The sequence below is a fragment of the Notolabrus celidotus genome, unplaced genomic scaffold, assembly GCF_009762535.1.
Source record: "Notolabrus celidotus isolate fNotCel1 unplaced genomic scaffold, fNotCel1.pri scaffold_454_arrow_ctg1, whole genome shotgun sequence".
Classification (NCBI taxonomy): Eukaryota; Metazoa; Chordata; class Actinopteri; order Labriformes; family Labridae; genus Notolabrus; species Notolabrus celidotus.
Window position 1 is genome coordinate 1 of NW_023260258.1, and position 21,721 is coordinate 21,721.

A 21,721-nucleotide genomic window follows, 5' to 3' on the forward strand; every position below is an offset into this window, starting at 1 on the left:
TGTGCTAAAGAGAGAGCGATCGCCACCGTCGTCATGCTGGTGAGAGTTCACTTTATATCCTCTCGCTCGTGGAACACAAAGAAGATGAATGATTAATGTGGATATGAAGATCAATAATCAATAATCCCTCAGCCTGCAGAGAGACGAGCTCTCAAGCTTCATGTTTGACACAGTAAAGTCAAACTCACCTGTCCCTCAGGTGTCTTACTGCCACCTTCTGACCAAACAGTGTTACAGCATCTGAATATCTGAAAACAGGATCAAACAGGATAACCTGAATATCTTCCTGATGTGTCTCTGCAGGTGTGTCTGGTGTTGACACTGTGTGCTGCATTCTGGGTAAGACAGAAGTGCTGACGTCTGATGATCTGGAGTCTGTCTTTAATTCTGTCTTTGATTTCTGTGAATCTGTTTCTCCTGCAGTGGAAGAATAACGGCCTCGCTCTGCTCTTCTGCGTGATGCAGTTTCTGGCGTTCACCTGGTAAAACACACTCAATCATCTCAACAGTGTGTGTGTGTGTGTGTGAGCCTGTGTGTGTGTTTAACCTGTGTGTGTGTGTTCTCCTCAGGTACGGCCTCTCCTACATCCCCTTCGCCAGGTAACACTCCCTCCTCTCTCTTGCATCACTGAAGGAAACTAATCAGCATTTAGATAGATTAAATGTGTGTTACATTAAAATCTCTCCCCCTCTCTCTCTCTCTCTTTCTCTCTCAGGGACGCCGTCGTCAAGTTATTCTCCCTCTGCCTTTAGAAGCCCCGCCCCTCTGAGTGACCTGGCCAATCAGGACGCAGAACACTCTGAAGTGTGTATCCAGTGAGCGGCGAGGAGCGGCAAGGAGCGGCTCTTCCTTTGAACTGATCGGCCTTCAAACATTTCCCCCTCTGAGCGCACAGAGGTTCAATCAGGTGTTCTTAGACCACATCGGACCTGGTCCTGTGGAGACCAGTCAGCACTACCTGTACAGTTTGTTGTTGTGTTGTCATGACTGTTACCTCTCTGTCGTTATAGGACTGATTCCCAACCTGATATTTATACTATTTATATTATAATGCATCTTACACGAACAGATGATCTCTGGATCGTGAACAAAGAAGTCTGCAACATTTCAGGAGCGATTTTAAAACCCATATTTAACATTTTAAGCCTTATCTTTAATAACTTTAATAATGATCTGCAGCTTTCTGAGCAGGTAGATTTAAAGTCTTAGATCATTCCTGTAGAGGCGCTGAAGGCAGACTGAGCATCTCTGAGAGCCAATAAGCACAAAGCATCATGCATCAGCGTGTGTTCATGCTGCAGGTGGACTGTCCTCAGGTGTGTTCAGACCAAACGCTTCATTAAAAAACAAAACAAGCATTTTAAAGTGGTCTGCTTCGTGTGGTTTGTTAAACTAACAAAGAAGAACATGAACGTGAAGCTCAGGGCCGGACGCTCCTCAGCTCTGCATCCTTGGCCTGTGTCGTGTGTGTGTGTAGAGAGATGTAACAGCTGCGTGTGGTTCAAGCAGTTCTCATGTCGACCCTAATGTATGTTAGAAATACCAGAGGTTCCTGCTCCTCTTCTGTCCCGCAGAGAGAGCTGTAATGATCTACAGGCTCGGCCCCGGGCGCCACGTGTTCCCCTGAAGTCTAAAGTAACTGATTCAGTGACGGTGAGGATAAAAAGTTTATTTTCACAGAGACGAAAACAATGTGACAAAAACAACATGTGGAAAAAAAAAACATCAATCACGTGACATCACTCCTCTTCTTCTTCTCCTCCTCCTTAGTGACGGGTCATTGTGACCCCTCGGGTCTCTTTGGTCTTTATTTTAAAATCGGAACCAAACAACAATAATACAAAAGGTCACTTCAGGTCAAACTGTGCTCATATCAGTCCTGCGTGCACGCCGTCCTTCTCTGCAGGGAGCGTCTCCGTCTCCCTGCTTTGGCTGCACACCAGCTTCCTGAAAACACACACACACACACACACACACACACCACACACATTATCAGAATGATTCACTGCAGCTGTAAATGTGTGTGTGATGGGGCTCCTTTTTCTCTGAAAGGTTTGAGTTGATCTTTACTTCCTGACTCGGCCTCTCTGCTTCTCAGAGTTAGATTAGAAGCTGCAACGTGACGAGAGGCGGTCTCTGGACTCCATGAGGAGCTGGACATGTGGAACTCCACATGTGGAACTCCACATGTCCAGCCCCACATGTGGAACTCCACATGTCCAGCTCCACATGTCCAGCTCCACATGTGCAGCTCCACATGTCCAGCTCCTCATGTGCAGCTCCACATGTCCAGCTCCTCATGCTCTCCTCAGTTAGTCATAAATCTGTGGGTTCAGAAGATATACGGTTGAGCGGTGCGGCTGCTCTCAGACTTTGATTCCATGTTGGCCTTTGAGTCTTTGGACTCGGTGACTTCATGTCACAGAATATTGATTTTCCTCTCTGTGCTCAATCTGTGTTTGAAGAATGTTAACTCCCTGACGTCATGCTGTGTGTCCGTGTTGCTCCAGTGGGATACTCTTACTGTTTAACTCTGAATGTTGAAGGTGTGTTTGTCCTCTGCAGCAGAGATGTGTGCTTTGTTGGTTAGTTACTGAAACCGTCTGTTTCCTGTCTGATGCTGATTTTAATAATAAGCCTCCACAGGCCGAGAGCATAGACGGCCTTTAACCCTTCATTAAGATGAAGCGATGCAACATCAGACACTTCTGTTCCTCACCGTGTCCTCCAGAGGGCACCAACGTTGGGTAGGCGAGGCTTAGGTTGCTTGCTGCAGTCCTCCACCGTGTCAGGAAGTGAGACGCCGCTGGTCTCTGGCAGGAGCAGGCACAGCCCGCATCCTACGATTGGTCCGCTGCTGTACGCCACCATGGCAGCCAATGAGATCGCTCCGTTTGAGGTCGGGGGGACGAGGGAGTTGACAAGGCAACCGATCCGGAAGCACAGGTTGACGAGGGACACACACCGCTGTCTGGATCATAACGACATGATGTTCATTTAATATCTCACCTGGTGTGTGTGTGTGTGTGTGTGTGTGTGTGTGTGTGTGTGTGTATACCTGACCACAGTGGGAAACAGCTCGATGCTGTACAGCACTGAGATGAAGTTAGCAGCCAGGATGCAGAGTTTCCCCAGCAGAGCCAGACTCATCACCAGGACCGGCTCACCTGCAGGATCACAAACATCACCATCAATATCTCCTGATCAGCTGTGAGTGATCAGCTGTGTGATGATCAGCTGTGAGTGATCAGCTGTGTGATGATCAGGTGTGAGTGATCAGCTGTGTGATGATCAGGTGTGAGTGATCAGCTGTGAGTGATCAGCTGTGAGTGATCAGCTGTGAGTGATCAGCTGTGAGTGATCAGCTGTGAGTGATCAGCTGTGTGATGATCAGCTGTGTGATGATCAGCTGTGTGATGATCAGCTGTGTGATGATCAGCTGTGCATCATGTGTGTCATCATGTGTGTCGTCTCTGCTCACAGTTGTATCTGGACATCAGTAACGACAGGAAGCAGGCCGACCCACTCAGGAACAAGGCGAGCATGCTGATTGGCCGACGGCCCAGGTGGACCAATGGGACGAGGAGGCAGGGAGCTTCTGATAGGCCGGAGAAGAACTGGGCGGAGTAAACACCGACTCCAAACGAACCGATGTTCATGCAGATGCCAAAGTAGGTCAGCGCCGTAACTGCACTGCATCATGGGAAGACAGAGAACATGAGAGTGTGTGTGTGTGTGTGTGAATGCGTGTGTGTGCGTGTGTGAATGTGAATGTGTGTGTGTGCGTGTTACCTCAGGTAGCTCATGATGAACAGCCGCAGCAGGATGGTCGGGTGTCTCAGGTGGATGATGTCACTGGGGGTGTGGCCTTCAGGTGGTCGCTCCTTTTGAGCCTCTGTGGCTTTCTGCAGGTCGGACCAGGCCGAGTCCAAGAGCTACACACACACACACACACACACCAGGCACACACACACACACACACACACACACACACACTCATTTTCAGTTTGTTGATAATAAATATTTCAATTGTGTGTGTGTGTGTGTGTGTGTGTGTGTGTGTGTGTGTGTGTGTGTTACCAGGTCCAGACACTGCTGGTCTTCAGGGCTGTTGGTTCGATAACGCTCCAGAACCTCCGTCCTCCTCTTCATCAACAGCCAGCGAGGAGACTCAGGGATGGCTCTGCAGAAACACAGAGAAGAGGGTGAATGTCTCAGACCTGCAGGTGGACAGACGGGTGGACCGAGGGTGGAGGGACAGACGGGTGGAGGGACAGACAAGTGTGTGGACGTACAGGTAGAGTGGCAGACAGAGGATTTGAGGCAAAGCCAGAGAGAGGTGCAGCTGTGTCCAGGAGGGGCTGAACCAGGCCAGAGGAGCTCCAGCCATCGTCCCCAGGCTAAAGCAGAACGGCAGGAAGGCCGGGGGCCAGAGGCGAGCTGCAGGGAGGGTCCACTCCACTGCTGCAGGACAAACAAACAAACAAACAAACAAACAAACAAACAAAGAGGGTCTTTAAAGGGTTAGTCCCCTGTCCCTGATGTAGATCTAAGGGTTATGAGCAGCTGTAGATGTGTTCAGCCGTCAGCAGGCTGCAGCATCATGTGATCCTGAATTCTTAACGTTCTTCTTCTTCTTGTTTTTCATATTTGTAGTTCTGCAGACTGTGATGAACCTGCTGCCCTCAATTATCATTTGATCTGAGTTCACAGAGCTGCAGGAAGCTGTCCGGCTCTATTAGCACTCCGCCTGATCAGCACGACTTCATCTGGGACATGTGAGCTCTGTCAGACCCGTGTCCCGCTGTGGACCAATCAGACTCGGCCCGGTGAGAGAGAGGAGGAGGACTGTGTGTGTGTGTGTGTGTGTGTTTCTGTGTGTTGTTTTTACCCAGACTGAAGGAGCAGATGTTGATGCAGCAGCAGCAGACGCCCGTCAGGCAGCGAACGACGAGGAAGAGGATGGGCTGAGGAAGGACGGCGGGCACGAGGCCACAGATGGCGTGCATGCACACGCACACCAGCAGCACCGGACGCTTCCCGTACCTGCACCAACACACAACACAGTGATGCAGCTGCACACACACAACATGTTGGGGATCGTGTGTGTGTGTGTGTGTGTGTGTGTGTTTGAGTTGTTGTACCGGTCAGATATGGCTCCGCCCACCAGAGATCCCAGCAGCAGACCGACCATGAAGAGAGTCTGACCAAAGGACAGCAGGTCTGCCCAACCACACACTGACTGACGCACACACAGATACACACACACACACACACACACACACACACATACACACACACATATATATTAGCAGAGTCTGCCGAGTGGAGCTCAGACTGACTCCTCCTGCAGCGGCGGTCTGAATCAGGACGTGAAATATAACTCCTGAAACTCTCCTCTTCAAAGTGAGAACACTTCAATGCAGACTGATGAGGTCTGGGTGAGAGGTTAGACTCAGACCGGCCCCCCTATGGATCACACCTCACAGACTGTAAAATGACACTGGGGAGCTATTTGTGGAGCGATGACCACTGAGAGCAGCGACCACACAAACATGTTATCTTCATGCTTCTGACTCAAAGTGTCAAAGCGTGCACATCACAGATCCACCCTGACGCAGCGTGCTCACTGATGAATGAGAACTCTGAGTGTGTGTGTGTGTGTGTGTGTGTGTCTGTCCCTGCCTCTAATCTGTGCTGAGCTACTGTACCCGTGTGTGTTTGCACAGATATCTGTCCCCATGTAAACCAGCAGACTAAAGGTGTGTGTGTTCCTGTAACAGCTGACAGAAGGAGTTAACATTAACAGCTTCATGTTCACACATTAACACACAGCGTTAATCTGTATCTGCTGAGTGCTGAGTTTATTTAACTCTGACAGATCCATATTTAATATCACGTCTCAGGAAAACAAGAGGAACACTTCATTTTAAATTAATTTAACAAAGTAAAGAATCTCTAAAGAGATCCTCACTCACGTTTCTGGTCCCGCTTTCTGTCCACCAATCAGCGTCTCCCTCTGTGGGCTCCCCCGCCTGTGATTGGTTGGTCTCAGCGTCCAAGCCGGTGTCGTTTCCATGGTGACAAGAGGCCCTGGTGATGGCGGCGGTGAAGATGTCCAGGAAGAAGAGGAAGGGGGAGAAGATGAAGATGAGGGAGAGCCTCCAGTAGACGGAGAGCTGCAGAGGAGACATGAAGACCCTCTCAGGTGAGACAGACTTCCTCCTGAACTCAAACAAACACTGAGTCCCGGTCTGAAGGAGGACTTTCAGGAGCTCCACATGTTTAGGTCTTTGTCAGAGGTCCAGGTCCGTCCAGGTCCCTTCCAGGTCTGAGTGTGTGTGTGTGGGTGGGTGGGTGGGTGTGTGTGTGTGTGTGCTGAACAGCTGCTGCTGTCACCAGGAATGTTGTTGACCTGACAGACGGACGGCAGCAGACCGGGGTTCACTTTAAGGTGAGTCCAGGAGGTTTCCCCGCCCACTTCCTTATAAGGACAGGAAGGAGGAGTGTGCTCATGGCGGTGAGACAGCGACACCGTGTGGTCACATGAAGAATTACACCTGCATTATTTTACTCTATAAATCCTCACACTGTAGAAGATTTAATCTGCAGGGTAGTGTTGTATTCTTTCAAGACTGTAGAAGAAGAACATTTAAACACACACCCTTACGAGGGTTCATAGGAAAGGAATGAAGGAAATAGGACAGGAGGAAAGTGGCTGAGGAGGCTGGATAGAAACATTATCACAACCTGTAACTGACTAAATCCTTCCTCCTCCTCACAGATTGAACCTTTACTGACAAATGCAAACACAGTGATGCTTTGAGCTGTAGCCTCTGCTCTGTGGAACAGGATAGTGGACTGACTGGCGGTCCAAAGGTTGGGGGTTCGATCCCCATTCCAGGTGTAGCAAATTTTAATGTCCAAGAGCCAAACCACGAAGATAAATACGGCCTGAGCTGGGTTCCACCAGTGTGTCTTGGTGGCCTAGTGGGAAAGTGGACTGACTGGCACTCCAGAGGTTGAAGGTTCAATTCTTATCAATAGCAAGTTCAATTTTAGAGTCAAAGTTTCAAACCATGATGCTAAATGCGCCCGGAGCTCAGTTCAAGAGTGTGACCTGGTGGCAAAGGGGATAAGAGGACGGACTGGTGTTCTGGAGGTTGATGGTTCAATTCTTATCCGAGGTCTTGTGAATTTTAAAGTCAAAGAGCCAAACCACCAAGATTAATACGCGTGGAGTGGTTGTCAACAAGTGTATCCTGGTGGCGAACGGGATAAGAGGACAGACTGGCATTCCTGAGGTGGAGGGTTCGATCCTTATCAGTGCCATGGTGAGTTTTAAAGTCCAACAGCCAAAGCACGATGACAAATATACCTGGAGCTGAGTTCAAGAGTGTATCCTGGTGGTGCAGTTGTTAAGAGGTTGGACTGGCAGTCTGAAGGTTGTGGGTTCGATTCTTACCTGAGGCAAAGTGAATTTTAAAGTCCAACAGCCAAAAAACACGACTATAAATACGTCCTGACCAAAAGTCCAAGAATGGTGACTCGTGGCGTACGGGAATTATGACTGCACAGAAGGCCGGAGGGCGTTTGGAATTGCACAGTTTCGGACAGGATGTTCGAATCCCACATATGCGGTGCCTTGTGGCGTATGGGAATTACAACTGTAAATTGCACAGTTTCGGACAGGATGTTCGAATCCCACATACGCGGTGCCTTGTGGCATATGGGAATTACAACTGTACAGAAGGCTGGAGGGCGTTTGGAATTGCACAGTCTCGGACAGGACGTCCGAATCCCACATACGCGGGGGAACCAGAAGGGGGGCCGGTGCCCCCCGAATTCCACAGCAAGTAAACTGGGGGGGTTATACCACTGGGGGGGTTATACCACTGAGATTTTGAAAGGAAAGGATGTCTTAATAATTTATATTATATAGTTGGCTTTCTATATTATTTATTAAGACATCCTTTCCTTTCAAAATCTCAGTGGTATAACCCCCCCAGTTTAATTGCTGTGGAATTCGGGGGGCACCGGCCCCCCTTCTGGCTCCCCCGCGTATGTGGGATTCGGACGTCCTGTCCGAGACTGTGCATTTCCAAACGCCCTCCAGCCTTCTGTACAGTTGTAATTCCCATATGCCACAAGGCACCGCGTATGTGGGATTCGAACATCCTGTCCGAAACTGTGCAATTTACAGTTGTAATTCCCATACGCCACAAGGCACCGCATATGTGGGATTCGAACATCCTGTCCGAAACTGTGCAATTCCAAACACCCTCCGGCCTTCTGTGCAGTCATAATTCCCGTACGCCACGAGTCACCATCCATTCTTGGATTTTTGGTCAGGACGTATTTATAGTCGTGTTTTTTGGCTGTTGGACTTCAAAATTCACTTTGCCTCAGGTAAGAATCGAACCCACAACCTTCAGACTGCCAGTCCAACCTCTTAACCCCTTCACTACCGGGATACACTCTGTATCTCAGCTCCAGGTATATTTGTCATGGTGCTTTGGCTGTTGGACTTTTTCACTTTTTAAGAATGTTGGAACGAAGTCGATGCAGTTATTGCCTTATTAATTAGCACGTTATTCAAGTTGTTGGCCATAGAAGCCATAGAGGCAAATCATGATGCTAAATGCGCCCGGAGCTGAGTTCAAAAGTGTGTCTAGGTGGCGAAGGGGATAGGAGGACGGGCAGAAAGGCCCCGGAGGTCCAGTGTTGAATCCCCAGAGCCTCAGAGAGGTCCAAAGACCTGGGTTCGAATCCCCACAGTCTCACAGAAAGGGACAAGGTCCAGGGTTTGACCCCCAGTGTCTCAAGAAAGTACAGATAGGAATTTTTTTCCCCAATTCTTATCCGAGACCCACTGAATTTTAAAGTGAAAGAGCCAAACCACAAACTGAAATGCGCCCGGAGCTGACTTCATAAGTGTATGTTGGTGGTGAAGGGGCTTAGAGGATGGACTGGCAGTCCAGAGGTTGGTGGTTCAATCCCCATTCCAGGCGTAGTGAATTTTAAAGTCCAAGAACCAAACCATGAAGATAAATATGCCCTGAGCTGAGTACCACCAGTGTGTCTCAATGGCGTAGTGGGATAGTGGACTGACTGGCAGTCCAAAGGTTGAAGGTTCAATTCTTATCTGAGGCCCAGTGAATTTTAAAGTCAAAGAGCCAAATCACGATGCTAAATGCGCCCAGAGCTGATTTCAAAAGTGTGTCTCGGTGGCGAAGGGGATAGGAGGACAGGCTGAAAGGCCCCGGAGGTCCAGTGTAGAATCCTCAGAGAGGTCCAAAGACCTGGGTTTGAATCCCCACAGTCTCACAGAAAGGGCCAAGGTCCAGGGTTTGACCCCCAGTGTCTCAAAGAAGTACTGATTGACGTTTTGTGCCGGACTGTGAATATAAGTACTCTCTTATATTCATCAACACTCAGACCAGGAGAACTATGGTGAACATGTCAGGTTTTTAACAACCACTGACATCTGTCAGGTGAGCGAGTCCCTGTGCTGCAGGGAGAATCTGGAGGGGAGACGTGTAGACCGCCTCATCATGAGGATTCAGACTGCAGCCTGACAGCAGCTGATGGTTTCTGTGTCCTGCATGAACCAACGTGAAGCTTCATGTCATGAAGTCTGTACAGAAGTTAATAAAAAGATTCAAACATTACTGTGACGTACACTCCAGGACATTCTTCACATTACATCTGATTTATTGAACACTGAAGGCTTTACAGACTCTCTCTGACAGCTGTCAGATTTATAAAATACAAACTGAAGAAGAATAAAAAAGATGTTTCTGAACGAGTGTTGGAGATGTTGTTTCCTTCTTATAATCCGTTCTCATCACAACAAACTGAAATGTCTTAGAGCTCCTCCTGGTGGTCATCCACATCTGTCCATATCCCATCAGGCTTTGCTGCTGGCAGACCGATGAACCTCCGTCACCACCGTGGACACGGCCGAGAGCGGCGTGGAGTAAGTGGAGGCCATGTTCTGCAGACCCGCCATCAGACATCGCCAGCTGAACCGCAGCGCCTTCCCCACGTTCTGCAAGACGAAACCCAGGGGACAGAAAACACATAAACAACAGGTCAGTGACAGACAGAACTCAGGGATAATAAACCCACAGGTCATTAACAGACAGAACTCAGGGATAATAAACCCACAGGTTAGTAACAGACAGCACTCAGGGATAATAAACCCACAGGTCAGTAACAGACAGAACTCAGGGATAATAAACCCACAGGTTAGTAACAGACAGAACTCAGGGATAATAAACCCACAGGTTAGTAACAGACAGAACTCAGGGATAATAAACCCACAGGTTAGTAACAGACAGAACTCAGGGATAATAAACCCACAGGTCAGTAACAGACAGAACTCAGGGATAATAAACCCACAGGTTAGTAACAGACAGAACTCAGGGATAATAAACCCACAGGGCAGTGACAGACAGAACTCAGGGATAATAAACCCACAGGTTAGTAACAGACCGAACTCAGGGATAATAAACCCACAGGTCAGTAACAGACAGAACTCAGGGATAATAAACCCACAGGTCAGTGACAGTGACTAAACACACGTGACACGGCATGCTTACAGGTGAGCGTCACACGTGTCCTCTCCTGGATTTCTGTCAGTGACAGTGTGTTTGTCCAGGTGTATGTGTGTGTGCTGTGTGTAGTTTGAGCTGTGTGTACCTCCAGGTGTTCATAAATCACTTGGAGGTGTAGAGTTAAAGAGTTTCTCTGCGTCTGTTTATCACGTCAGCCTGATAAGTCGGGGTCAAAGGTCACTCTCACCCTGCTGAGTCAATGTTTAACGCCTTCACCTAAAGTCTGAGTGAGTGTTGACAGTGAGGAACAGCTGCTCTGTGTGTTTATGTTTGTTGTTGTTTACTTCCTGTCTCTGTTTCCCGCTTTCACTCAGTTTTATAAAGAATCATTGAACGCTGCTCTCACTCTGAGGTCTCACTGAAATGTCTCTGTCACACCTCTCCAGGTCAAAGGTCATCACTCCTTACCTTCCTGTACTTCTTGTACTTCTGTTTCTTCTTCCTCTTCTTCTCCTCCTTCCTCCTCCTCATCTCCTCCTGCGTCTCCTCCCTCCCTTCCTCCTCCTCCTCCTCCTCCTCCTCCTCTTCGATCAGAGGTTCGTATCGATCCGGCAGGATGGCGAAGTAAACTTCTCTGGAGGTTTTCTGATGTTTCCTGCTGACTGAAGGAGCCTCCGCCGTGTCCTCCTGCCCTCCCATCCCTTGTTCCTCCTCGTCTGTTGGGACTGTTTCTCCTCCGACCTCGGAGGGACCTTTGGAGCGAGGAGGAGTCAGACTTTATGAGTAGCCTGCAGCGGGATCAGACTCAGGAAGCTCAGTGAGACATGGAGTCGGATTAGAAGAAGAATGTGGAGAGTTCATCTGCAGAGCGGAGCGAGCTGCAGTCTGTGAAGTTTCAGCTGAAGTCTGAGCAGCAGTTTCCTTCTCTGCTGTTTGTTCTGCAGAATAAACACTGAAACTGAGACTCTGAGTCAACAGACTCAACAAACACGCCGCTCAGAGAGAGTTTAACTGTTCATGAGATTTCCTGCTGTGACTTTCAGAAACAGCCCCACGTTCTCCTTTAAACATAAATACTTTTACAAGTGGAACCAGCTCGCCTCCACCTCCTCCTGTCGTACAAAAGTGAAGCCAAAATATCTCCTACATCAGCACTGAGGCCCCGCCCCTTCCTCTCACCCGCCCACCTTTACCTTGTTACGAAAGCATCATCGCTTGTTATGTTTCCTCCTCTATTCTGATGATCTGGAGCACACACACAGCGCTGCAGGAGCCTGATTGGCCCACAGAGCTGTCAATCATGAAGCCACGCCCCATCTCATCTGTTAACCTGGAGGAGGCGGGGCTTATACCTCAGCTTGTGGTTTGAGCTGGTTGGTTAAACTTGTTTTTAGTGAGTCATCTCAGAAGGACAGTTTGAAAGTAAAGAAGTAAACACATAGAGAGCCTGCAGCATCTCCTCCTCCTCCTCCTCCTCCTCCTCCTCCTCCTCCTCCTCCTCTTCCTCTTCCTCCTCTTCCTCTTCCTCGCCCGAGGGGAGGAGAGTAAGACAATAAGTCAACATACCTGAGCTGAGCCGCTCCGTGAACACAACACACACATCTTTAAAAGAAAGAAAGGAGTCTGCTCTCTGAGTCTTCATCAGAAATATACACTTTATTATTTAACAACACATCAGCAGAGTCCCTGCAGCTGCTCAGTCAGGGGGCGTTCATGGTGCATCATGGGATCTTGACGACCTTTGACCCTGCAGAGAAACAGAGGGGATGTGAGGGAGGGAGAGAGAGACGAACACACACACACGTACAGAAACACACAGAAACACACACACTCTGTCAGTTAAGAGTCAGAGTTTGTTCAGAAACCTGTCAGCCCTGACAGGATGTGTGTGTTTCTATGTGTGTGTGTGTGTGTGTGTGTGTGTGTGTGTTTGTGTGTGTGTGGGGGTGTGTTATGACAGGGTCTGGTTTCAGTGGTTTTTATTCATTCAGCCTTTAGTTTCATTTACCATCACCAAGAGTCACTGACCTTCTAAACTGAAACTAAGCGTCTCTGCTGGAGTCCACTTCATCATTTCACAGACCTGATCCTGAACCAGACTACACCCTCCACCTGAGCCAGACTACACCTGAGTGAGACTCCACCTGAACCATCCTGGGATTGTTTCAGACCCCGGTGCGCTCGCAGGTTTTAGATATAAAGTGTTATGGTGTTGAGTTTCTCACGTTGGCGTCGGGCAGAGTCACGGTCAGCCCAGCCGGCTTCTTGGCGCTCAGGCTCAGCTTCTTCTTCCACAGGTAATAGAACTCCACACACTGAGACAGGGACTTGGTCTGGACCTGAACACAAGGAGGACTCGTGAACACAGGAACACTCAGAGGGGTGCGCTGATGTTTGAGGAGGAGGAGGTGAAACTCACCGTTCTCTGGATCCTTCTGAAGTCTTTGTGATGAAGCTGCAGAGACTTCACCAGCAGCTTCCTCTCTGCGGTGCTCCAACACACACCTGAGGAGGAGGGAGGAGTTAAGAAGAGGTGTGTGTGTGTGTGTGTGTCGGTGACCTCACTAAGGTTCATATTTAGATTACATACCTGTCTTGTGTCGGGCTGAGAGGTCGGTGTTGGACAGCAGCTTCTCCATCGTCAGCTGAGGAGGAGAAACAACGAGAGGTCTTTAAACAGATGAACTTTGACCTATACGTTTTTTAAACAGCGAGCAGGGCTCTGTCATTTACCAGGAAGTCTCCTCTGCTCTCTGATAGGACCTGGAGGGCGGTCTCTGCACTGGCCCCGCCCCCTGGCATCACACTGGAGCTCGCCATCATCATCAGAGCTTCAACTGGACAAACATCGTGTCAATCAAAAGAAGCGACCAATCACAGCCGGGATGAGACCGTGTGTGTGTGTGTGTGAGTGTTTACCTCTCGGTTTACAGACAGGGAGCTCCAGCTCCTCTAACGGCGTCCACAGCAGCAGTGCATCATGGGAGTCCGCATCTCTTTGGCCCTGCTGAGGTGGGATTTCAGCCTGGAAGCCCCGCCCCACATTGATCCGCCTGTGAGTGACAGCTCAGTGTGAGGAGGCGTTCAGAGATGAGGTCACGGCAAAGATTCAAACAGAGGTCAGAGATACGTACGGCTGATTGGCTCCTGGAGGAGAGGCTGTCTCCATGGCAACAGCATCACCTGTCAGTCACAAACAAACAATGACGTCACCAGGTGTGGCTAAGAGTCTGGAGGCGTGGCTAACAGTCTGGAGGTGTGGCTAACAGGTGTGTTGTGATGTTGTACTCACTGTGTGTGTTGTGGAGCTGCATGGTCTGGACCCTCTGCTGCCCCCTGGTGGTGGTGAGGGAGCAGAACAGCCCCGGCCCCGCCCTCAGGGGACACAGCATGGGGGGAGGAGTGTAGTGTGCGTCATCCCCTGCGTCCCCCTTCGCAGCTGCTTCCTGTCCCTCTGGGTGTAACAGGCTGTGGTACAGCACAGCGCCCCCTGTGGCTGAGGAGAGGCGGGTCTTGCACGCCTTGGCCAGCAGGCCCCTGGATTGGACGGGCACCGAGACGGGTATCACCATGGAAACAGAGGGTTTGTCCTCTGCTACCTTCGGTAACCCTGCAGCCGATCTGGAGCCGCTGTGAGAGCGCATGTGTCCGTTCAGGGCCGGCAGACTCCTGAAGACACGCTCACACACCACACACATCAGCCTGTGACACACACACACACACACACACACACACACACACACACACATACACACATGAAGAACAACAGATGAACTAACTCGTGGTCTAACTTCTGTCCCTTCTTAGGTTTACCTGGAGTCCAGAACCTTCTTGTTCTTCTCCGGTTGGAGCTGCTTCACCTGAGAACAGACGTGAAAGAGTTAAACCTCTCCTCCTCTCTTCATCTCTTCTTACTTTCTCAAATTAAATGTTTCCAGTAAAGAATCAGAACTCAGGCTGTTTGTAGATTGAACACACCGTGACCTTGTCTGTCTGACCTCCTCCTCCTCCTCTTCCTCCTCCTCCTCCTCCTCCTCTTCCTCCTCCTCCTCCTCCTCCTCCTCCTCCTCCTCCTCCTCCTCTCTGGTCTCTGCAGCTCGGCCTGGCGGTGACTCCCGGGGGCACAGCAGCAACGCTCCTGACGTCCTGCCCTCTGCCCCGTGGAGGGAAGCAGGTCTCTGAGATCCTAAAGGTCTGGAGGACGGGGTTGCGGTCCTGGCTCAGCTCAGTGTGGCTCTGCAGCAGGTGTGGGCCGGTCTGATGGGGGTCAGAGGTTACAGGTAAGCCGTCACAGTCATGCAGGAAGCAGCCGAGGGTTTTCTCTCCGCTCAGGTTCCTGGACGTGTTGAAGTCCTCCCTGGGAATCATTTGAAGACCTGGGCTGGGGAGAGTCGGGGTCTGTGGGTAATGAGGACTTGGACCAGGTGTGTTGGGACTACAGAAGGGCTGGGGGGCGCTGTTGTCATGGTAACTGTCTTGGAAAAACTGGTTGTAGTTTCCAGAAGCTGAAGAGCCGAACTCCATGGAGCTCCACCCTCCCAGGGGAACCTCCCCCGACACGGGGCCCAGCGGAGAGCACTGAAACTGGGGCAGAGTGGACTCCAGAGGCCTCCAGGGGTCCTGAACCAGACCAGGTGTGTTCACCTGTCTGTACCCTCCACTGTCACAGACCGTGTTATAGGACAGACAGTGTGGGCCCTGCAGATCATCTCTGAACACGGTCTGGGTTTGGAGGTCCAGGTGAGATGTGGTCTGGTTCTGTTTCAGACACAAAGAGTTAAACCACGTGTGTGTGAGTGAGTGTGAGTGTGAGAGTGTGTGTGTGTGTAAGAAGAGGATGCCTCACCTGGAAGCTGAAGTTCTGGTGCAGGTAGCATAGCTCAGGATGTGGATCAGATCTGCCCCGGTTCAGATCTTCTAAACCTGGATGGGGGTTTTGGTCGTACAGGTGGTGCTGGGGAGGGGAGAGGAGGTGAGGCAGACTCACCTGAGGCTGGAGCTCAAAATGAGGGGAGGTGACCTGGAGGTGAGGGTGGGCCAGGTGCTGGGGGGTCACCTGGGTCTGGGGTACATAATGAGGGGAGGTTAGCGGGGGGTGGGAGGGGTAGTTCGGGGAGGCTACCTGAGTTTCAGGTAAGAGGTGGGGGGAGGTGACCTGTGGGTGAGGGAGGTGATGGAATGAGGACGCCTGGGTCTGAGGTAAGAGGTGATGTGAGGGTACCTGAGGAAGAGGAGGAGGAAGAGCAAGAAGGGAGAGTTTAAAAAGCATCCAACCATCAGGACTTTAGACACGGTACCTGAGTCTACCTGGACCTCAGGATGTTAGACACGGTACCTGAGTCTACCTGGACCTCAGGATGTTAGACACAGTACCTCCGCCTGTGACAGTGATCCCTGTTCTATCTCTCAGCGTACTGGAGGCAGCAGCTGGTCGTCTCTGTGACTCAGTGTGAACGTGAAAGAAAGACGACACTTCTAAGAATCCACACCCAGAGACTCTTTAACGCTCAGCTTCCCTTAAAGCGACCCCCCACAGTCTCTAAAGACCGAGTCTGTCTTTATTCAGACAGAGGAACAGCTGATCCAAGCCTCTGTCTGTTAGACTTTAAGTTAGAGAAGAGTCTCAGTGTAGGTTGTTTCCTCTCTCTCCTCTCCCCGTCAATCTTTAACTTCTCAGAAGAACTCCTCACAGCTTCAGAGAAGAGGAACAAACCCGGACATCACCCAGAGAACTTTAATCCTCCCACAGCAACGTTTAGTTTAAATAAAAATACAAGAAACAACCAACTTCTCACCTGAAACATCCTCGACTCCGACTGCCTGCCTCAGAGTGTGTGTGTGTGAGTGTGTGAGTGTGTGTGTGTGTGTGTGTGCGCGCTGTCAGGATGTGGTCACAGGCTCTTCCTCTCTCTGGTCTCTCTTCAGACTCTGCTTCTTCCTCACTCTGAGGTTTTCACACAGAGAGTCGAGCTCAGAGAGAGAACACATACAAACACAGAGAATAATCACAAACTGAGTTTAATCACAGAGACACCTGAAGAAGGGAGACAACAAAAGCCTGCTCCTTATTTATTCAAACATCCTGAACTGACTCAACAGACTGAAGCTGATCTAACTTTAAGATGTGTTACAGAGATCTTTATAACTTTTAAACTATTAAAATAAAGATTTAGTCTTTTTTAAATGCAGATTTAATTTAAATGTATTATCTAGATGTAGTCTGTGGTTTGTTGTATTTATTTGATGTCTTAAGAAATGATTAAAATCTGTCGAGCAGATAAGGAATCATTCACTGTACCCCGGAACCTTTGTCACACAGATCGTGTTATCGCACGGAATCCTTTCTGAGACGGACCGAGCCAAACGGAAGTTCGCATTTCAGGGTAAAAACGTAAGGATGTCTTTTTCTCTTGATAACTTCTTTAAAGGCTGACAAACTGATTTAATATCAACAAATAATAAAGACAGGATCACTCAGTGATTTAATTTAGAGACCGGAAGTCAAAAGAAACACTTTTAAATGACGTCCAGCTTCTTTATCACGGGTACGTAATAATGTCTTCATGTTTATTTAACAAAGATGAGTGTTACATATAAACCAGAGTGTGATCTGTAAACGCTGTAGTCATGTTTATATGTTTAACACCTGGTTGTGTTTTCAGTCTGCTGTGTTTACTCTGACTTTATGTCCTTCTTATTTGAAGACGGAGCTCTTTTATTTTGAAAAGCCATAAAGGAAATTGTGTGTTGTGCTCGTGTGAAGACGGTCCGCCCGCTCAGGTCAGCACGAGACTCATATTTAAGAGGTTTATTGACTTTAATCTGTTAAAATGTTCCTTTAGTGTTTAAATATAAAGTTATATCTGACAGCAGAGGGACTTCCGGTGGAGTTTAAGTTCATGCTAAAGCTAACAAACACAGGTATGTGTGTGTGAACCTGCAGGAGGATGGGTCGGGTCAGTCACATGGAGGAGGTTTAATGTAAAGATACTCTCTCTTAAAGCTCCTCTAGGGAGTTTTATCTGCATGTGAAGCAGACTGAGATTCATGTTGATGTTTATTTATGACCTCAAACATCCAACCAGAGCTTCAACCAGAGGAGGGACTGTTTCTATGAAGGTGTATTAATGTCTGACATCAGGAGGGGGGGTCACTGAGGTCACTGAGGTCACAGAGGTCACAAAGATCCTCACAGGAGCTTTAAATCTGACTCCTGTTTTTATTCCATGTCTGTAGAAACACGATCCACAGATCCTAAAGTCTGTCAGACCTTTACTGATCAGGAGGATTTAAGATCTTCAGAGTTCCTCCATCAGCTGTTAAAGGTTTAGTAAACACAGTCCAGGAGGTGGGGCATAAAGACCTCGGTCTTGTTTGAGCTCTCTGTTGTCACATTTCAGATTCTCAGCATGTGGAGGTGAAGACGCCGAGAAGGAGACGTCATGTTGTCTCTCATCAGGAGGACGTCATCTCTCTCTGGAGGCTGCTCGGCTGTTCACAGGTTCCGGACCGCGTCCTCGTTCAGCAACCTCATCGCGTCCTCTGACAGCAGCGGCCTGGTCCTCCTCTCACGGTCCACAGACGTGTACCAGAACCTGGCTCTGGAGGACTGGGTCGACGCCAACGTGGACCTGCAGCAGCGCAGCATCCTGCTGCTGTGGAGGAACCAGCCGGCCGTGGTCATCGGACGCCACCAGAACCCGTGGACTGAGTGCAACCTGCCCGCAATGAGGAGGGCGGGGATCCCTCTGGCTCGCAGGCGGAGCGGCGGGGGGACCGTGTACCACGACCTTGGGAACCTGAACTTAACGTTCTTCACCTCGAAGAAAGGATACGACCGACAGAGGAACCTGAAGGTCGTCACGGACGCTCTGAGGAGGATCAGACCGGAGCTACAGGTCCAGGCGACGGAGAGGTTTGACATTTTACTGAACGGACACCTGAAGATCTCAGGTGAGAGGGGACTTCCTGTTTGTGGTTTATGTTGTTGTTGTTTTTGTTTTTGTTGTTGTTGATGTTGATGTTTTCAGGCAGTGCTTCCAGGCTGAGCAGGAAGTCGTCCTACCATCACTGCACTTTGCTCCACTCAGCTGACCGCTCCGCCCTCTCTGCCGTGCTCCGCCCCTCTTGTCCCGGCATCCTGAGCAACGCCACGCCCAGTGTCCCCTCACCTGTCACCAACCTGGTGGACCACGCCCCCTCGCTGCAGTGGGAGGAGCTGCTGGAAGCTCTGACACTGCAGTACAACACAGGTAAAGAACCTCTAATGTATGAGAGTGTGAGTGAGCAGCAACCTCTGCTGGACAAACTGTGTTACTACAACACACTGTTATAAAGACTGATAAAGGACACCCTTAATGACTGTAATAAGGACTGTTAAAAGACACCCTTAATGACTGTTATAAGGACTGTTAAAAGACACCCTTAATGACTGTAATAAGGACTGTTACAAGACACCCTTAATGACTGTAATAAGGACTGTTAAAATACACCCTTAATGACTGTAATAAGGACTGATAAAAGACACCCTTAATGACTGTAATAAGGACTGTTAAAAGACACCCTTAATGACTGTAATAAGGACTGATAAAGGACACCCTTAATGACTGTAATAAGGACTGTTAAAAGACACCCTTAATGACTGTAATAAGGACTGATAAAAGACACCCTTAATGACTGTAATAAGGACTGATAAAGGACACCCTTAATGACTGTTATAAGGACTGTTAAAAGACACCCTTAATGACTGTAATAAGGACTGTTAAAAGACACCCTTAATGACTGTAATAAGGACTGTTAAAAGACACCCTTAATGACTGTAATAAGGACTGTTAATAGACACCCTTAATGACTGTAATAAGGACTGTTAAAAGACACCCTTAATGACTGTAATAAGGACTGTTAAAAGACACCCTTAATGACTGTAATAAGGACTGATAAAGGACACCCTTAATGACTGTAATAAGGACTGTTACAAGACACCCTTAATGACTGTAACAAGGACTGATAAAAGACACCCTTAATGACTGTAATAAGGACTGATAAAAGACACCCTTAATGACTGTAATAAGGACTGTTAAAAGACACCCTTAATGACTGTAATAAGGACTGATAAAGGACACCCTTAATGACTGTAATAAGGACTGTTACAAGACACCCTTAATGACTGTAACAAGGACTGTTAAAAGACACCCTTAATAACTGTAATAAGGACTGATAAAGGACACCCTTAATGACTGTAATAAGGACTGATAAAGGACACCCTTAATGACTGTAATAAGGACTGTTAAAAGACACCCTTAATGACTGTAATAAGGACTGTTAAAGGACACCCTTAATGACTGTAATAAGGACTGTTAAAGGACACCCTTAATGACTGTAATAAGGACTGTTAAATGACACCCTTAATGACTGTAATAAGGACTGTTAAAGGACACCCTTACTGACTGTAATAAGCACTGATAAATGACACCCTTAATGACTGTAATAAGGACTGTTAAAAGACACCCTTAATGACTGTTATAAGGACTGTTAAAAGACACCCTTAATGACTGTAATAAGGACTGATAAAAGACACCCTTAATGACTGTAATAAGGACTGTTAAAAGACACCCTTAATGACTGTAATAAGGACTGTTAAAGGACACCCTTACTGACTGTAATAAGCACTGATAAATGACACCCTTAATGACTGTAATAAGGACTGTTAAAAGACACCCTTAATGACTGTTATAAGGACTGTTAAAAGACACCGTTAATGACTGTAATAAGGACTGATAAAAGACACCGTTACTGACTGTAATAAGGACTGTTAATGACTGTTTTCATCCTCTCGTGTTTTCTCCACCCTCAGAATTCGGCTTCAGCGCCGCAGCGACCTTCGTGAACCCCTCTGAGGAGGCCGTGTTTCCTGGCGTGGGCAGGATGGAGGCGGAGCTTCACAGCTGGGACTGGACGTTTGGCAAGACGCCAAAATTCACCGTCCAAACCATCCTGGAGCTGACAGACGGTCAAGCGGCTCGCTGCTCCGCCCAGCTGCACATGGGGATAAAGAACGGCGTGATCGAGAGCTGCCAGCTGGACATTCCTGCCGACTGGCTTCCTCAGCGTCTGGTTGGTGAGCTGAGTGGCGTGCTGGTCGGGGAGAGGTTCTGTGGTCACCGAGCAGCTGCAGCCGTTACTGTGATGCTGCGGTCTGAGAGCGGCGAGCTGCAGGACAGACTTACTCACCTGTGTGACGCTCTGGTGTCCGCCATGGGCTGAAAATAAAGTTTATATATTTACTGTTCATTATGGGGGGGAACTACCGCCCCCTACAGGCTGCAGAGGAGAACTACCGCCCCCTACAGGCTGCAGAGGAGAACTACCGCCCCCTACAGGCTGCAGAGGAGAACTACCGCCCCCTACAGGCTGCAGAGGAGAACTACAGCCCCCTACAGGCTGCAGAGGAGAACTACCGCCCCCTACAGGCTGCAGAGGAGAACTACAGCCCCCTACAGAGTACTTTAAGGACCAGCACTGACTGTCATATTAACATGTCCTGAGGGGAGCAGGAGGAAACATCATGGAGTTTATAAAATAAAAGGTTTTTATGTTTCAGTTTGTCTCTTGTGAAGATTGTTCAGTCCTACAGAGAGCTTGAACTTGTGTTTTCTTCTATTTATTATCACTCTTTGATCAGTTTCAGAGTTATACTGTGACAGTTCTATGAAAATAGATATAATAATACTAACATATTAAGGTAAATATTCAATAACAGAATGCAGGCCCGTTATATGTTTTATTTATTTTTTATTCAAGGGTAAAATTGCTGATATACATTTAAAATAAAAGATGATCAGGTTTCTTTAATACTCATTTAAAAATCACTAAACTGACTACATAAAAAACTGTTGCACATTTTTTTAAGATATGGTTTGAGGTTGTTTTTTTCAGAGGAAAAGTGAGACCTCCCTAAGACCCTGAAAACCCCTCAGAGTGAGACCTCCATAAGACCCTGAAAACCCCTCAGAGTGAGACCTCCCTCAGACTCTGAAAACCCCTCAGAGTGAGACCCCCCTAAGACCCTGAAAACCCCTCAGAGTGAGACCTCCCTAAGACCCTGAAAACCCCTCAGAGTGAGACCTCCCTAAGACCCTGAAAACCCCTCAGAGTGAGACCT

General features: G+C 48.6%; 4 protein-coding genes and 1 long non-coding RNA gene across 14 annotated transcripts; 2 read left to right on the forward strand and 3 right to left on the reverse strand.

Annotated features, from left to right (window-relative positions):
* Nucleotides 1-1,366, forward strand: LOC117809805. Its single transcript, XR_004630624.1, has 5 exons — nt 1-39; nt 304-339; nt 424-482; nt 571-600; nt 717-1,366. It is a non-coding gene; the product is annotated as an uncharacterized LOC117809805 (long non-coding RNA).
* A 304-nt stretch (nt 1,367-1,670) lies between these two features.
* LOC117809800 (solute carrier family 22 member 13) lies at nt 1,671-6,405 on the reverse strand. Its single transcript, XM_034679307.1, has 10 exons — nt 5,980-6,405; nt 5,146-5,243; nt 4,893-5,047; nt 4,297-4,465; nt 4,082-4,184; nt 3,794-3,936; nt 3,483-3,694; nt 3,060-3,168; nt 2,721-2,972; nt 1,671-1,948 (listed from the first exon to the last, which is right to left on the reverse strand). Exons 1-10 carry the CDS (start codon nt 6,193-6,195, stop codon nt 1,870-1,872), a joined length of 1,536 nt encoding a protein of 511 aa, XP_034535198.1. The 5' UTR covers nt 6,196-6,405; the 3' UTR covers nt 1,671-1,869.
* A 3,295-nt stretch (nt 6,406-9,700) lies between these two features.
* Nucleotides 9,701-11,488, reverse strand: LOC117809804 (uncharacterized protein C1orf115-like). The gene is made up of 2 exons (XM_034679320.1): nt 11,029-11,488; nt 9,701-10,052 (listed from the first exon to the last, which is right to left on the reverse strand). Exons 1-2 carry the CDS (start codon nt 11,257-11,259, stop codon nt 9,912-9,914), a joined length of 372 nt encoding a protein of 123 aa, XP_034535211.1. The 5' UTR covers nt 11,260-11,488; the 3' UTR covers nt 9,701-9,911.
* A 707-nt stretch (nt 11,489-12,195) lies between these two features.
* Nucleotides 12,196-14,581, reverse strand: LOC117809803 (mitotic deacetylase-associated SANT domain protein-like). Its single transcript, XM_034679319.1, has 10 exons — nt 14,539-14,581; nt 14,374-14,420; nt 13,853-14,262; nt 13,695-13,743; nt 13,480-13,613; nt 13,294-13,397; nt 13,151-13,205; nt 12,980-13,065; nt 12,786-12,899; nt 12,196-12,307 (listed from the first exon to the last, which is right to left on the reverse strand). Exons 3-10 carry the CDS (start codon nt 14,256-14,258, stop codon nt 12,272-12,274), a joined length of 984 nt encoding a protein of 327 aa, XP_034535210.1. The 5' UTR covers nt 14,259-14,262; nt 14,374-14,420; nt 14,539-14,581; the 3' UTR covers nt 12,196-12,271.
* A 2,298-nt stretch (nt 14,582-16,879) lies between these two features.
* lipt1 (lipoyltransferase 1) lies at nt 16,880-21,159 on the forward strand. Of its 10 annotated transcripts, none has more exons than XM_034679309.1 (6): nt 16,902-16,951; nt 17,265-17,340; nt 17,797-17,885; nt 17,961-18,513; nt 18,591-18,812; nt 20,414-21,159. In XM_034679309.1, the coding sequence occupies exons 4-6, from the start codon at nt 18,003-18,005 to the stop codon at nt 20,821-20,823; spliced, it is 1,143 nt and encodes a 380-aa protein (XP_034535200.1). In that variant the 5' UTR covers nt 16,902-16,951; nt 17,265-17,340; nt 17,797-17,885; nt 17,961-18,002; the 3' UTR covers nt 20,824-21,159. The 10 variants fall into 10 exon arrangements, with proteins under 10 accessions (XP_034535208.1, XP_034535209.1, XP_034535204.1 ...); XM_034679311.1 differs by lacking the exon at nt 16,902-16,951 and adding an exon at nt 17,000-17,105; XM_034679310.1 differs by lacking the exon at nt 16,902-16,951 and adding an exon at nt 17,431-17,481 and having other exon boundaries at nt 17,281-17,340.
* The last annotated feature ends 562 nt before the right edge of the window (nt 21,160-21,721 follow it).